Raw genomic sequence first — 13,750 nt, 5'->3', positions numbered from 1 at the left:
ATCTCAAATGTTTGATTTTTTTTGTTTTATTTTTGTTTTATTTATTTATTTATTTTTTGATGGTACTGGGGTTCCTGGAAGCCCTTCTACCTCCGGGCTATACTCCCAGACCTATTTTATACTTTTTTTATATTTGGAAACAGGATCTCTTAAGCCAGCATGGCTAGCTTTGAACCTGCGGGATCCTCCTGTCTCCACCTCCCAAGCACGGGGATTACAAGCGTGCGCCACCATGCCCGGCTATGTTTGAAATTTTTTGAGCACCAATATGACACCACAATGGAAAATTTACACTTGACTTCATAGGATGAGACCCAGTCAAAATACAAACACATGAAAAATATTGTTTAAAGTTACCTTCAGGCCATGTGTTTAAGGTATATGTGAAATATAAATGAATTTCATGTTTAGACTTGTGTTCCTTCCCCAAGATGTCTTATTATGTATATACAAATATTCCAAAATCTGAAAAAAATCCCAAGCAATTCTACTCCCAAGCATTTTTTATAAGAAGTTTTCATAATAAGTATTAAGCTGAGAAGTTACATGAATGGAAACTATAAATAAATTTGACAAAGGCAGAAATTAATTTATGAATAATAAAGAAAGCAGTTAAAAGATTTAAAATTATAAGCTTACTATGGAGAAGGAGAGAGAGAGGAGGGAATGGGGTGGGAATTGGGGAAGGGCTAAATGGGGAATGTGTGCATATATACCTCTACCATCTTGTACTCCATTAAGATGTATGATTACAGTGTGCCACTAAAAAAATAAAAAATAAAAAATAAACAGTTATTTCAAAATCTCTCAGAATTGAATTAAACAACATTCAGTTAGATTTTTGCTTACAGGCTGTAAGTTATGAGAAAGTTATGAGAGTTATATTTTATAAATGATACTGTATTTCTTTATACATGTGTATGTATATATATATATGTACTAAATATGCATATATTTAGTAACATGATAAACTAATGTGACTTTTGGTTGGGGCTGAATATTTTTTTAAATTGTATGATACTTGGGCTTAGGGTATTAAAAAGAACATAAAGATCTTCTAGTTTATACCCCCTGCCCTATTTTTTATTTTTTATTTTGAAACAGGGTCTCACTAAGTTGCAGAGGTCCTCACTAAGTAACTGAGACCCCCCCACACACACAAAAAAAAACTTGTTTAAGAAAGGATTGGAGTTGGGTGTGGTGGCTCACACTTGTAATCCCAGTACTTGGGAGGCTGAGACAGGAGGATCGCAAGTACGTGGCTAGCCTCAGCTACTTAGGCTCTCCGCAACTTAGTGAGACCCTGTTTCAAAATAAGAAATAAAAAATAGGGCTAGTGATATAGCTCAGAGGCAGAATGCCCCTGGGTTCAATCCCTAGTAGCCCCGCCACACACACACACATACACACACAAAGGACTGCCTACAAAAACAATGATAAAAATGTGAGGTATGGTATAAGTTAACTAGCTCAACAGAGCCATTCCCCAGTGAATGCATACTTAAAACATATTGTACATGATAAATATGTAGACATTTTATTTGTATATTAAACATAAATATTAAAGAAATAAAAATAGATGGTGTTTATTATGTAAAACACTTTACTTTTTTCATATTTTATTCTAACAAGACTAAAAAGTATTGTTACTATTACCCTCATATTATAAATTAAGAAATTGAGGGTTGGTAAAGCTAAATAACATTTTAAAGGTTCCTCAACCAGGACATGATGAACTTAGAATTTGAAGCCTATCATTTAATTCATTTCCCATCTTGATTCCACAAAAAGATAAGAATCTCTTTTGTTCTGAGTTTTATTAGAACTGCTCTTGTTCATTCAGTGGCTCTCAATTCTTTTTAACCATGACCCACATAAAAAAGGCATTTTACACGATATCCCAACATATACATTTTATACATATATTTGTATGTAAGGAGGGGGTGGAGTCCTGAAAGTGCAGTTGAATTTTACTAATGGATTATAAAACAAGTTTGTGAAACAGAAAGTCAAGAGAGCTATCGTGCAAGGGAACATTGTAATAATGTGTGAGCAGGGGAAGGTAGAATTTGAGTTATTTTGATACATGAAATACTATGTCCTACACAAAACTGATTATTGAAGGAAAATGTTGGTTTTTAAAAAAGCAGATTTGAGTGATTTTTGTTTTTGTTTTAAAGCTCTCTGATCCTTCTGATTTACCAAGGAATGCCTTTAGAATTTTTACCATTCTGGTGGAATTTTTATGTATTGAGCATATTGATTATGCTTTGGAAACAGGACTTGCTGGTAAGTATATTTGTATTAAACTTTCTGCTAAATGTCTTTAGTCCTGGCTAGTTAAACTATATGTATTTTTTTTATATATAATCATTTCTATATGTTGGGTCAATTGGTGCAATAAATTTTGTACTTTCAGTAATGCAAGAATTTGCCAAGTACTAAAAGTTACACAGTGACATGGTTCTCTCCAAGTGTTTATATCCAGTAAAATAAGACAATACCTAAGTCACTAGAATGAATGGCAGAATATATTGCAATACTGTTAAGTGCAAAAGTGAAGGTGAGAACCATTCTGGTTAGGAAATTGACTAATGTAAGGTTCAGAAAAAAAAAACATTCAAAAATGAGTCTGGAAAGGATATAGACAGATTTTAAATTTTTTCTTGTGCTTTGATCTTTTGAATTTTTGGTATGAATAGTATAGTATTGACTTCTGAGTGCCAGTCTTATAATCCAGTTGCCTGCTTGACCTTACTGCTATTTAGTGGGCATCTTACACTTAAAATAGCCAAAATGAAACTATTTATCTTCCTCCTAAACTTATTCCTCTTGTGTGTCTTTAAGAGGCATTGCCAAGTGGCCTTAGGCTTTCCTTTTTATCAACCCCGAGAGCCATTCCATCAGCAAATTCTGTCGGTATACTTCTAAGCATCTATATCAAAAGTTCATCCACTTTTCTCCATCTCCACTGATGCCAACCAAACCGAATTTAAACACTGTCACCATGCCTTTCCAAGTTACTGACTTTATGTAACAGCCAGTTAAATGATCATCTTGTTTAAGGCTCTAGTGGCTTTTTTATTACTCTTAGTGGGAAAATAGTGACAAGCATTAAGAAAGAGACTTCATCTGCAGCTCTGCACTTGTCCTCACCCCACACTGCCCTCCCCACACTGTTCCATCACTCTGCTCTTCATTCTTTTCCTCACTTGGGCTCTTTGCACTTGTTGTGTCCCCACTCGCCCAAAATTTTTTCTCAGCTCATTTCATGGCTCAATTTTTCAACCTTCTGATCTCAGCTAAGGTGTCACCTTCTCAGAGGCCCTTGCTAGTCACTCTAGTTGAAGTAGTGCTCCTTTTTCACCAGTTACTCATCTCATCATTGAATCTCAAAATAGTTTTTTTTTTTCTTTTTTTTTAAAGGAAGGGCTGAAGATGTAGGTCATCTGTCAAACACTTGCCTAGCATGCTTGGGACGCTGGGATCAATCCCTAGTTCTGCCACACACACACAAAAAAAAATGTTAAGAATTTATTTCTTTGGGCATTTGAGATTTTTAAAAAAAAAGTTAAAGAGAAGGGGGAAGCTTGACTCTTAGATGGTTTGTTACTGATTTATTTTTTAAGTTTAAGCAAATGTGAAGATAGTGAAAATTTAGGCATAAAAATAACTTTGGATGAATTTTAAGCTATTAGTGGCTGGATTTTTCTCTTCACAAAAATTGCTTTACTAAAATACCAGTTATCTTTGTTCATGTTAGACGTGTGTGTGTGTGTGTGTGTGTGTGTGTGTGTGTGTGTAGCCACCTTTTTCTAAAGGACATGAACTTCTTCAAGGATGATTCTCATTTAGCTATGCCTTTCAATTTTAGGAATTCCTTCCTCAGATTCTAAGAATGCAAATCTCTATTTTTTGGATGTTGTACAACAAGCCAATACTAGTTTTCATCTTTTTGACAAGCAGTTTAATGATCACCTTATGCCACTAATAAGGTTAGTAACATTTTAATTTTTCCATTGTTATTTCAGTGAGGATTTTATTATTATTAAATTTTTAAAATAGTACATGTTCATGAAAACATCAAGGAAGACAGGAGATATGAAATTAAAAAGTTATTTTCTTTTTTCCTTGCCTTCTTGTTCTCTCTTCCTGCTATGCTACTAATTTTGGTATATTTGAAAAAACTTAATAAGTCATAAACTTTAAATTGAAATCTAATGTAAAAGAGGCCTTCCAGTTTAGTGCAAATTCACTCCTTCAAAAGATCCAACAACAACAAAACAAGAAAAAAGGGGGAAAAATGATCCAATAGACACAATCCACTGGTACCCACTTGTCATAATATAAAACCAAGCTGGGCATGGCAGCACATGCTTGTAATCCTAGTACTTGGGAAGCTGAGACTGGAGGATTGCAGGTTTGCGACCAGCCTCAGCTACTTTAGAGAGGCCATCTGCAACTTAGTGAGACCCTCTTTCACAATAAAGAATAGCTGGGTATGATGGCTCACACTTGTAATTCCAGCATTTGGGAGGCTGAGACAGGAGGATCTTGGTTCGCAGACAGGACAGCCTCAGCTACTTAATGAGGCCCTTTGCAACTCAGACCCTCTTTCAAAATAAAGAATTAAAAGAAAAATAGGGCTGGTAGTGTAGCTTGGAGGTAGAATGCCCCTGGGTATCCCCAGTACTGTAAAAAATAAAAAAAATAAAGAATAAAGAAATAGGGCTGGGGTATAGATCAGAGGTAGAATGCCCTTGGGTTCTACTCAGTACCGCAATATATATATATACACACACATACACATACACATATATATATATATATCCGTACAAAAATTTTATTCCCGAATGTTGGAATTACAAGCGTGCATCACCACGTCTGGCTGACATATTTGGTTTTTATCTTCAAATCATTTATATGCACTTTTAAAGCATATATACATTTTAAAGCATATGAATATATGAGAATTAGATTAATTCAGGTGATTTATATATATGAATATGCTTTATAAAATTGTCTTTTTAGCACTAATATTGACAAGGAAAAATAGTCACATAATGGAAATTTTAGAATTTTTTTTATAAAGATTGGTATGCCAAGTCCAGAAACAATCTCAAAGGTAAAATCACTTTTTTTTTTCCTTTCTTTTTTTTTGGGGGGTGGTACTGGGGATGGAACCCAGGGGCCTTCTACCTCCAGGCTACACTCCCAGACCTATTTTATATTTTATTTGGAAACAGGGTCTCTTAAGCCAGCTGAGGCTGGCTTCGAACCTGTGCGATCTTCCTGTCTCAGCTCCCCAAGTGCAGGGATTACAAGCATGCGCCATCATGCCTGGCAAAGGTAAAATCACTTTTGATCCCTGAGTCATACTTTGAAATAAAATTTACTTTTTATGGAGCTCTTATCCCACATAGAGAATTTACAGTTTTTAGGGTTACTTATTTCTTAGTATTTTGGATGTTTGGGGCATTTTGGTAACATTCAAAAGGCAAATATAATTGTGAAGGTTTTTTGTTATTTTAATTTGAGAAGCTAAATACAACTGGATTGGCTATTACCCTCCAAATTTTTATTAGTATGATTTAATATATTCTTAAGAGTTTGGTGATACCCTGTGATTTTTGTTACCATTATATCTGATATTTACTTACAAAGAAAACCAAATAGACCCAGATTTTCAAAATCATACAATTATATTATGAAAGGATATCTTCTCAGAGATCAGAATAGCAAATTTAAATCTTTTTCTTTCTTTCCTTTGTATGGGTTAATTGTTCCTAGTGTAACAATTGTAAGGGCATATAAATGTCAATTATTACATTACTTTCATTGTATTTCTTGGGTTTGTGAGCAAATTAATAATAATCTTATATATTTGTAAATATATGTGCATATAAAACTTAGAGAAATTAAGTTATTAATGTGAGTTTTCCCCTTTTAAATGCTATAGCTCTTCTCCTAAGTTATCTGAATGCCTTCAGAAGAAAAAAGAAATCATTGAACAAATGGAGATGAAATTGGATACTGGCATTGATAGGCAAGTTGCTTTTTTTTCTGTTGTGTTTTTTAAAACTATAGAAATACTATTACATGAACATGAACAAAGTCTATCTTAATTCCACTTCTTTCTATAATATTGATATTTTATGTTATTTTTATCCTTATTAGAATTTATTTTTATTGATCTCCCAATTTTTTGTTTCTCAAAGTCTGTGTGTTTAGTTGTACTTCTTTGTGGGGGAATACTGGGGATTTAACCCACGGGCACTCTACCTCTGAGCTACACCCCCCAACTAGCTTGCTTGCTTGCTGGTTTGCTTGCTTGCTTTTTAAACAGCGTCTCCCTAGGTTGATAAGAGTCTCACTACTGGCTAAGGTTGTCCTTGAACCTGTGATACTTCTGTCTCAGCTTCCTAAGTACTGGGATTACAAGCATGTACCACTACTCCTGGCTTTAGATGTACTTTTGTTATGTTTTGTTTTGTGGTGCTGGGGGTTGAACTCAGGGGTATTCTACCTCTGAGCTACACCCCCAGCCCAATTTTTTATTCTTTTTATTTTGAAATAGAGTCTCACTAAGTTGCAGAGTGCCTTGCTAAGTAGCTGAGGCTGGCCATGAACCCAGATCCTCCTGTCTCTGCCTCCCAAGTACTGGGATTACAAGCATGCACCACCACACCTAGCTTTAGGTGTGCTTTTAAACTAGTTAAAAAAAAAAAAAACCTTTGCAAGCCTCCTTCTTCCACTACACTTAAAAACTGCAAACTGCTGCCAGGTGTGGTGGCGCACGCTTTTAATCCCCTCGCTTGGGAGGCGGAGACAGGAGGATCTCGCAGGTTCAAAGTCAGCCGCGCTGGCTTAAGAGACCCTGTTTCAAAACTATAAAATAGGTCTGGGAGTGTAGCCCAGAGGTAGAAGGGCTTCTGGGAACCCCAGTATACCAAAAGAAAAAAAAAAAAAAACTGCAAACTGCTTAAAAATGATGGTTTTGTTGTATTTCATTTAGAATTTCCAGACTTATGTTTGAAATATTTAAAATTAATAATGTAAATTCTCTAAAAGTAACTTCTGAAAGTGAGCACAAAAACCTTTTCTAATGTTTCCTGACAATAAATTACCTTTGTATAGTACAGTGCTATGGGTCTCTCTGGTTTTGAGGTGGCAGTGGTCTTCTCTTTGTTGACGATAATGATAGTTATCAAGGATTTGCTATATTCCAGGCACAACATAAGTACCTTTACCTGTATTATTTCATGTATTAGGTAGGAACTATTATTTTTATTTCCAAATGAGGAAATGTAGAGACTTACAGAAATAATTTGCTGAAGATCACAAAGTTATTGGTGGTAGAGCTGGAACTCTTAATTCTAAAGCCCATGCTAAGTCGGGTATGTTTACTCATGTTTGTAATCCCTTTACTTGGGAGGCTGAGACAGGAGGATTGCACAGGTTCAAAGCCAGCCTCAGCTACTTAGTGAGGCTCTCAGCAACTTAGTGAGACCCTGTTTCCAAATAAAATATAAAATAGGTCTCAGGCTATAGCCCAGAGGTAGAAGGCCCCTGGGTTCCTTCCTCAGTACCACAGGGGAAAAAAAATTAAAAATAGAACTAGAATACTGCTGGGCATGGTGGTGCACGCTCATAATCCCAGCATTCAGGAGGCTGGCCTTGAACCTGCAATTTTCCTGTCTCAGCTTCTCAAGTACTGGGATTACAAGGGTACACCACCATGCCCGGCTTGGAGATGACTTATTTACTGTACTTTTACTTTCTTTTATTCAAGAAAGCATATCTGGATGCAAGTTTTTGATAGTACTGTTTGAAAGTGTAAATCATTTGTACTTTATTAATAGTAACAAATTACTTTCAACTCAGCTGGGTGTAGTGGTGCACACTTGTAATCCCAGTACTTGAGAGGCTGAGACAGGAGGATCTCGCAGGTTTGAAAACAGCCTCAGCTACTTAGTGATGTTCTCAGCAACTTAGTGAGATCCTGTTTCCAAATAAAGCATAAAATTGGTCTAAGAGTGTAGCCCAGAGGTAAAAAGCCCAGAGTTCCATCCCCATTACCCCCCCCACACACACACACAGAAATTACTTTCAACTCATCTCCCAGTTGACCTTTGACTAATATTGAGAACTACCATATGCTATGTGATAGTAAAAGGAAAGAAAAATAAAACTGAAAAGTAAGTATGATAGAGAATTAATTGTTCAAACTAGTTTACTGAGGAATAGTTTAAAAAAATCCTAAAACCTTGTCTCCTTTATTTTTTTCATCTTTTTGGAAGTATAATTGACAGTTAAAAATCTGTTTGTCTTTAAGGTATACAGCATGATGTTCTGATGTATATTCACTTTGTGAAGTGAACACCATGATAAAGCAAATTAGGTGTTTCTGACACCAAACGTGGTGGTGAGAACATGCGTGGTCTATTCTCTCAGCAAACTAAAAGGATGAATGCAGCATGGTTAGTGATAGTCATCATGCTGCGCATTGGATCTCCATAGCTTATCCATCCTACATAACTGAAACTTTGTACCCTGTATTCTTACTTCCTCCACCACCTCCTGCCCTTAGCCCTTGTCAACCAACCATTCTACTCTGTACCTCTGAGTTTGACTTTTTGGATTATACCTATGAATGAAATCATGTAGTGTTTGTCTTTCTGTTTTGGACTTATTTCACTTAAACTAGTGTCCTCCAGGATCATCTATGTTGTCACATAGGGCAGGTTTTCCTTGCTTATTAAGGCTCAGTAGTACTTCATTGTGTAAAATAGACCACATTTTTTTTATCCATTCATCCTTCTTCAAATGTTTATGTGTTTCTTTATCTTGGTTATTGTGAATAATGTTACAATGAACCAAAGAGAGCAGATATCACTTTGAGATACTAATTTCATTTATTTTGGGTACATACTGATAGCAGGTTTGCTGGATCATATGGTAGTTCTGTTTGTTTTGAAAAACTGCCATATCATAATGACTCTATCAACTTATATTCCCACCATAGTGTACAAGAGTTCCATTTTGTTTGTATCCTAGCCACATTTAGTATACTACTCTTGTCTTTTTGATAATAGCCATCCTGACAGGTGTGTAAAATGATATTTCATGATGTTTTTGATTTTCAGTTCACTGATGACTAATGATATTACACACCTTTTTATATTCTTACTGGCTATTAGTATGTCTTCTTCAGAGAAATATCTCTACTGTGTATGTGTGTGTGTCTGTGTGTGGTGCTGGGGATGGAACCCAGAGGCTTTCTACCTCTGGGCTACACTCCCAGATCTGTTTTATATTTTATTTGGAAACAGGGTCTCACTAAGTTGCTGAGAGCCTCACTAAGTAGCTGAGGCTGGCTTCAAACTGGCACGATCCTCCTATCTCAGCCTCCCAAGTACTGGGATTACAAGTGTGTGCCACCACGCCTGGCTGTGTTTTCTTATTTCTCATTTACCTCTAAGCTATAGCTCTATCTCTTTTTTTAATTTTAAAACAGGGTCTCACTAAATTGCTGAGTCTGGCCTCCTACTCTGATTCTCTTGTCTCAGCCTCCCAAGTACTAGGATTACAGGTTTGCGACTACCCGTTTGGCCTTTACCCTTTATAAATTTGTATTATTTGAGTTTTTTGAACTCCTTATATGTTCTCTTATGAGAATGTGTAGTTTGCAAATATTTTCTCCTACTCTTAGGTTGTCTTCCTAACCCTCTTGGTTATTTCTTTGCTGAGTTGGGCAGAAACCCTAGTAATGCACTCTCAGTTATATATTCTTGCTTTTGCTATCTGTGCTTCTGTGATCATATCCAAAAAAATCATTGTTAGGATCAATCTCAAGCTTTTCCTTGTGTTTTCTTTTAGTAGTTTTATAGCTTAAGATCTCACATTAATGTCTTTTAATCTGTGTTGAGTTGATTTTGTCTATATTCTGTGATAAAGATCTGGTTTTACTCTTTGTTGACAACCAGTTTTCACAGCATCATTGAACAAAGAAGTTGTTCTTTCCCTTTTGTGTGTCATTGGCATTTTTGTCAAAGATTAGTTGGTTGTAAATTCATGTATTTATTTCTGGGCTCAGTGGTCTGTTTCAGTGGTCCATGTGTCTGTTTTTACGCCAATACCAAAAGAGAATCTGTTTTAATTTCTGTAGCTTTATAATATGTTTTAAAATCAGGAAGCATTGATGCTTCCAGTTTCTTCTTGCTCAAGATTGTTTTGGCCATTCAGGATTTTTTCGTGTGGGTTTCATATGATTTTTTTTTTTTCTGTCTCTGTAAAACATACATTGGAATATCTGAAAAACCACTTTTGGGAGGTAGGAAAGTTAGATATATATGTTAAGCTTTCAAAGCATATGAAATGTATATTTTCTGTATTATTAGTAAATTGGATAAGTTTTCTTTTCATATAAGTCTTAATTATAAGATCTTTACATTATTTACTACATTGAAGGTACTGTGGTCTCTGGAGATCTTTAGAACACGACCGTGATTCACAAGCATTCCTGAAGATATCTTTAAAGAAAGATGTCTAGACATTAGGCCCAAAGGCTTTTAGCTTTGAAACTCACATCTTCGCTTTTTTTGTTACCACCTTTCAGTCTTTTGTATTAGTGCCCTACATTTACTAAGGATTAGCATATGTCTCAGAATTTTTAACTTTAAATTGGGTTCTTCCTATGTCCATGTGTGTCATTCATTTTATTGATCATCTCCACTTAAATATCTACTCCTCTGTCCCACTAGGCCTTGTTACCATTGGTAACAAAAACCTGAAGCCTGAGTGTCCTCTTCTTTACTTACAACCTCCTGTGTTTGTTTGTTTTTTTTTCTCCTCCTCCTTCATTGAACCCAGGGAAATTCTACCTTGAGCTATAACACTAGCCCTTTTAAAAATCTTTTTATTTTGAAAGGGTCTCACTAATTTGCTGAGGGTTTCACTAAATTATTAAGGGTGGCTTCCAACCCTAGTTATCCTGCCTCAGTCTTCCAAGCATGGAATTATAATCATGTGCTACTGTGTCCAGCTTATTTTTCCAGCTTCTTAATTCTGTATGTACCTGTTTTCTGACCTCAATAAGACCTCTGTCCTTTAATCTCTTCATTTTATGTCAGTCTTATTATATTAAGATTTATATACAATAAAACTATGTATTATATCTATCAAGTTATCTATTAAAACTTTCTAACTTCACTTCATTAATTACTGTGCTTTAATCATTTGGTTCATCTCTTGAATTGGTGCTTTATATTTACCCTAAAATAATTTCTTCCATCTTATAGACCCTAAGCTCTAGATCATTGCAGTTTCTTTCATTCCCATAGCTGAATTGCTGCTTGCTTTTGGGGAAGATCACTTAACCTCTATATCATTGGTACCATTACAAACCCATTCTCTCATTTCTTCATTTTTCTGATTGTCCTGTAAGACAATGAGACTCATGTTCCTGCCTGCTCTTTCACACCTTAGCTATTCTTCGCAAGCCAATTTCCCCACCTCCTATACATTCTTTGTCTGGTTTTGCTTTTGAAGATGCTTAATTATAAAGGAAAAATAAGTGACAGGCTTCTAATATCTTTAATATTTCCTTAAATAAAGAATATTTGCCCTCTGTTTTGAGTAGGAAATTAATGAAACCATGATTTTTATATCAAGACCCAGAATTAATTTTTCTTAAACTACAAAGTTTACCAATAGCAAATAATTTTATGGTGATATGAAATAAAATAATTTTAATTTAACTTAGTACAAATAATGTAAATGTTGAATATGTATGTGGATCAAATATTGTATTGTCATTTCTGTAGGACACTAAATTGTATGATTGGACAAATGAAGCATATCTTGGCTGCAGAACAAAAGAAAACAGATTTTAAGCCAGAAGATGAAAACAGTGTTTTGTCTCAATACACTAATGTGAGTAAAGCTTATTCAATTTGCTAGTAAACATATCTGCTTTTTAATACTATATTAACATTTTCATCAGTGTACTTATTATGTTCTTCATTTCTTCTTTAATAGAGATTAATGAGAAACTACATACATTTTGTCCTTAGCTAAAATGACATTCATATTTATATAATAAGTGTTTACAAACTTTTACAGGCCTGTGCAAAAGTCTGTGCATATGTAAGAAAACAAGTGGAGAAGATTAAAAATTCCATGGATGGAAAAAATGTGGATACAGTTTTGATGGAACTTGGAGTACGTTTTCATCGACTTATTTATGAGCATCTTCAACAATATTCCTACAATTGTATGGGTGGCATGTCAGCAATTTGTGATGTAGCTGAATATAGGAAGTGTGCCAATGACTTCAAGGTATGTATATATAAATATGAAACTTGCAGATAAGGTTAGGAACATAAATCAGACCATTAAAAATCTGTATTGATATGTAATTATTTTTAAAAGTTTGACTTTTATTGATATTGTAATGAGATAATCTATCACACCCTGCCTGGAAAATTGTTCTGAAATATTCAGCATTAACACATTTTTTGTGCTTTATTTTAGACAAGATCATATTGCACAGTCCAAATGGCCTTATTGATACCCATCGCTAATGTTTTATGTTACACATTAGGAAAATAATATTCTTTCTTCATTTATGTCACTATGAAGTTTTAAATTATATAATAAAAGTGCTATGTTAATGGTAACTGATTCAAGTCTACCAATTACATAGCATTGAGAAAATTGACATAATATGAATCTTTTAAAAGTTCATAGTTTTTTATAACTAATAAAATCTTTTGAGTTTTAACTCTTTAGAATCTTTAAAATATTCTGTTTTGAGTTCTTTCCGTACTAGTAAACTCTTAATAGCACTATGTAAAAATTTGCGAAACTAATTACAAAATGGAAAAATATTTTGTTTTTTTTTTCTCTTTTTCTCCATTTAGATTCCAATGGTATTACATCTTCTTGATACTTTGCATGCACTTTGCAATCTTCTGGTAGTTGCCCCAGATAATTTAAAGCAAGTCTGCTCAGGAGAACAACTTGCTAATTTGGACAAGAATATACTTCACTCCTTCGTACAACTTCGTGCTGACTATAGATCTGCCCGCCTTGCTCGACACTTCAGCTGAGGTTGAATTTACAAAGGAAATATGTTGTACTTCAGCAGGCCTCGATTGATCGAAAGCACAGGAGATTCCTTATGACACAGCCAACATTTTATGGAAAAATGATTCTTTGGAAGAAAACAGCAGCCATATTTACCTTTGGGGTTTTGTTGAAATTTGGACATCCTAGCTCTATTTTTATTTTCCTGCTAAGTTAAATTTTAATTTCATTCTTGAACTTATAAATTTACAATGACGTAAAACCACATATCACTGTTTTTTCATCTTGGAAGATGTTGGTATCAGAAAGCAGATGAAATTTTACCAGTGTTCTATTCTGTAGTGTATTCCACCTGGAAATGTTACCTTCCAATTTTAAACTAATAATAAGTGAAATACAGCAGACCACTTTTATTATTCATTGATTTTTAATGACCTTTTCAGCACTGGTAATTGTTAATTGGATTATTTTAGGCTTTCCTAGACAACTTTATTCCTCTTTCAAAAGGTTAATGAGCATAATTTCTGTAGTTGGTTAATTGGATTTTTTTTGAGGTACAATACTATTCTAAAAAATGTTATTAACTAAACTAAAATTATAAAATGTTTTAGATATTAGAAGTGGATCAGAATATATCTGCTTTTTGGGTAAAAAAGTTTAC

The 13,750-nt window shown here is 34.5% G+C and overlaps 1 protein-coding gene across 1 annotated transcript in view; it reads left to right on the top strand.

The window, feature by feature from the left end:
* The window catches only part of EXOC5 (exocyst complex component 5), a gene marked incomplete at both ends in the record, with an annotated part of 47,187 nt that extends 34,075 nt beyond the window's left edge, over positions 1–13,112 (top strand). The window contains 6 exons of the mRNA XM_080707154.1: positions 2,181–2,289; positions 3,875–3,995; positions 5,960–6,046; positions 11,826–11,934; positions 12,124–12,339; positions 12,924–13,112. Coding sequence (XP_080563280.1) covers positions 2,181–2,289; positions 3,875–3,995; positions 5,960–6,046; positions 11,826–11,934; positions 12,124–12,339; positions 12,924–13,112 — 831 coding nt within the window. The remainder of the gene's footprint in view (positions 1–2,180; positions 2,290–3,874; positions 3,996–5,959; positions 6,047–11,825; positions 11,935–12,123; positions 12,340–12,923) is intronic.
* Positions 13,113–13,750: the final 638 nt, after the last annotated feature.

This window comes from Muscardinus avellanarius (assembly GCF_963383645.1).
Source record: "Muscardinus avellanarius genome assembly, chromosome: 12".
In the NCBI taxonomy this organism is placed as follows: domain Eukaryota; kingdom Metazoa; phylum Chordata; class Mammalia; order Rodentia; family Gliridae; genus Muscardinus; species Muscardinus avellanarius.
The sequence above is the reverse complement of the archived record's forward strand: the minus strand, read 5'-3'. Positions and strand labels throughout refer to the sequence as shown.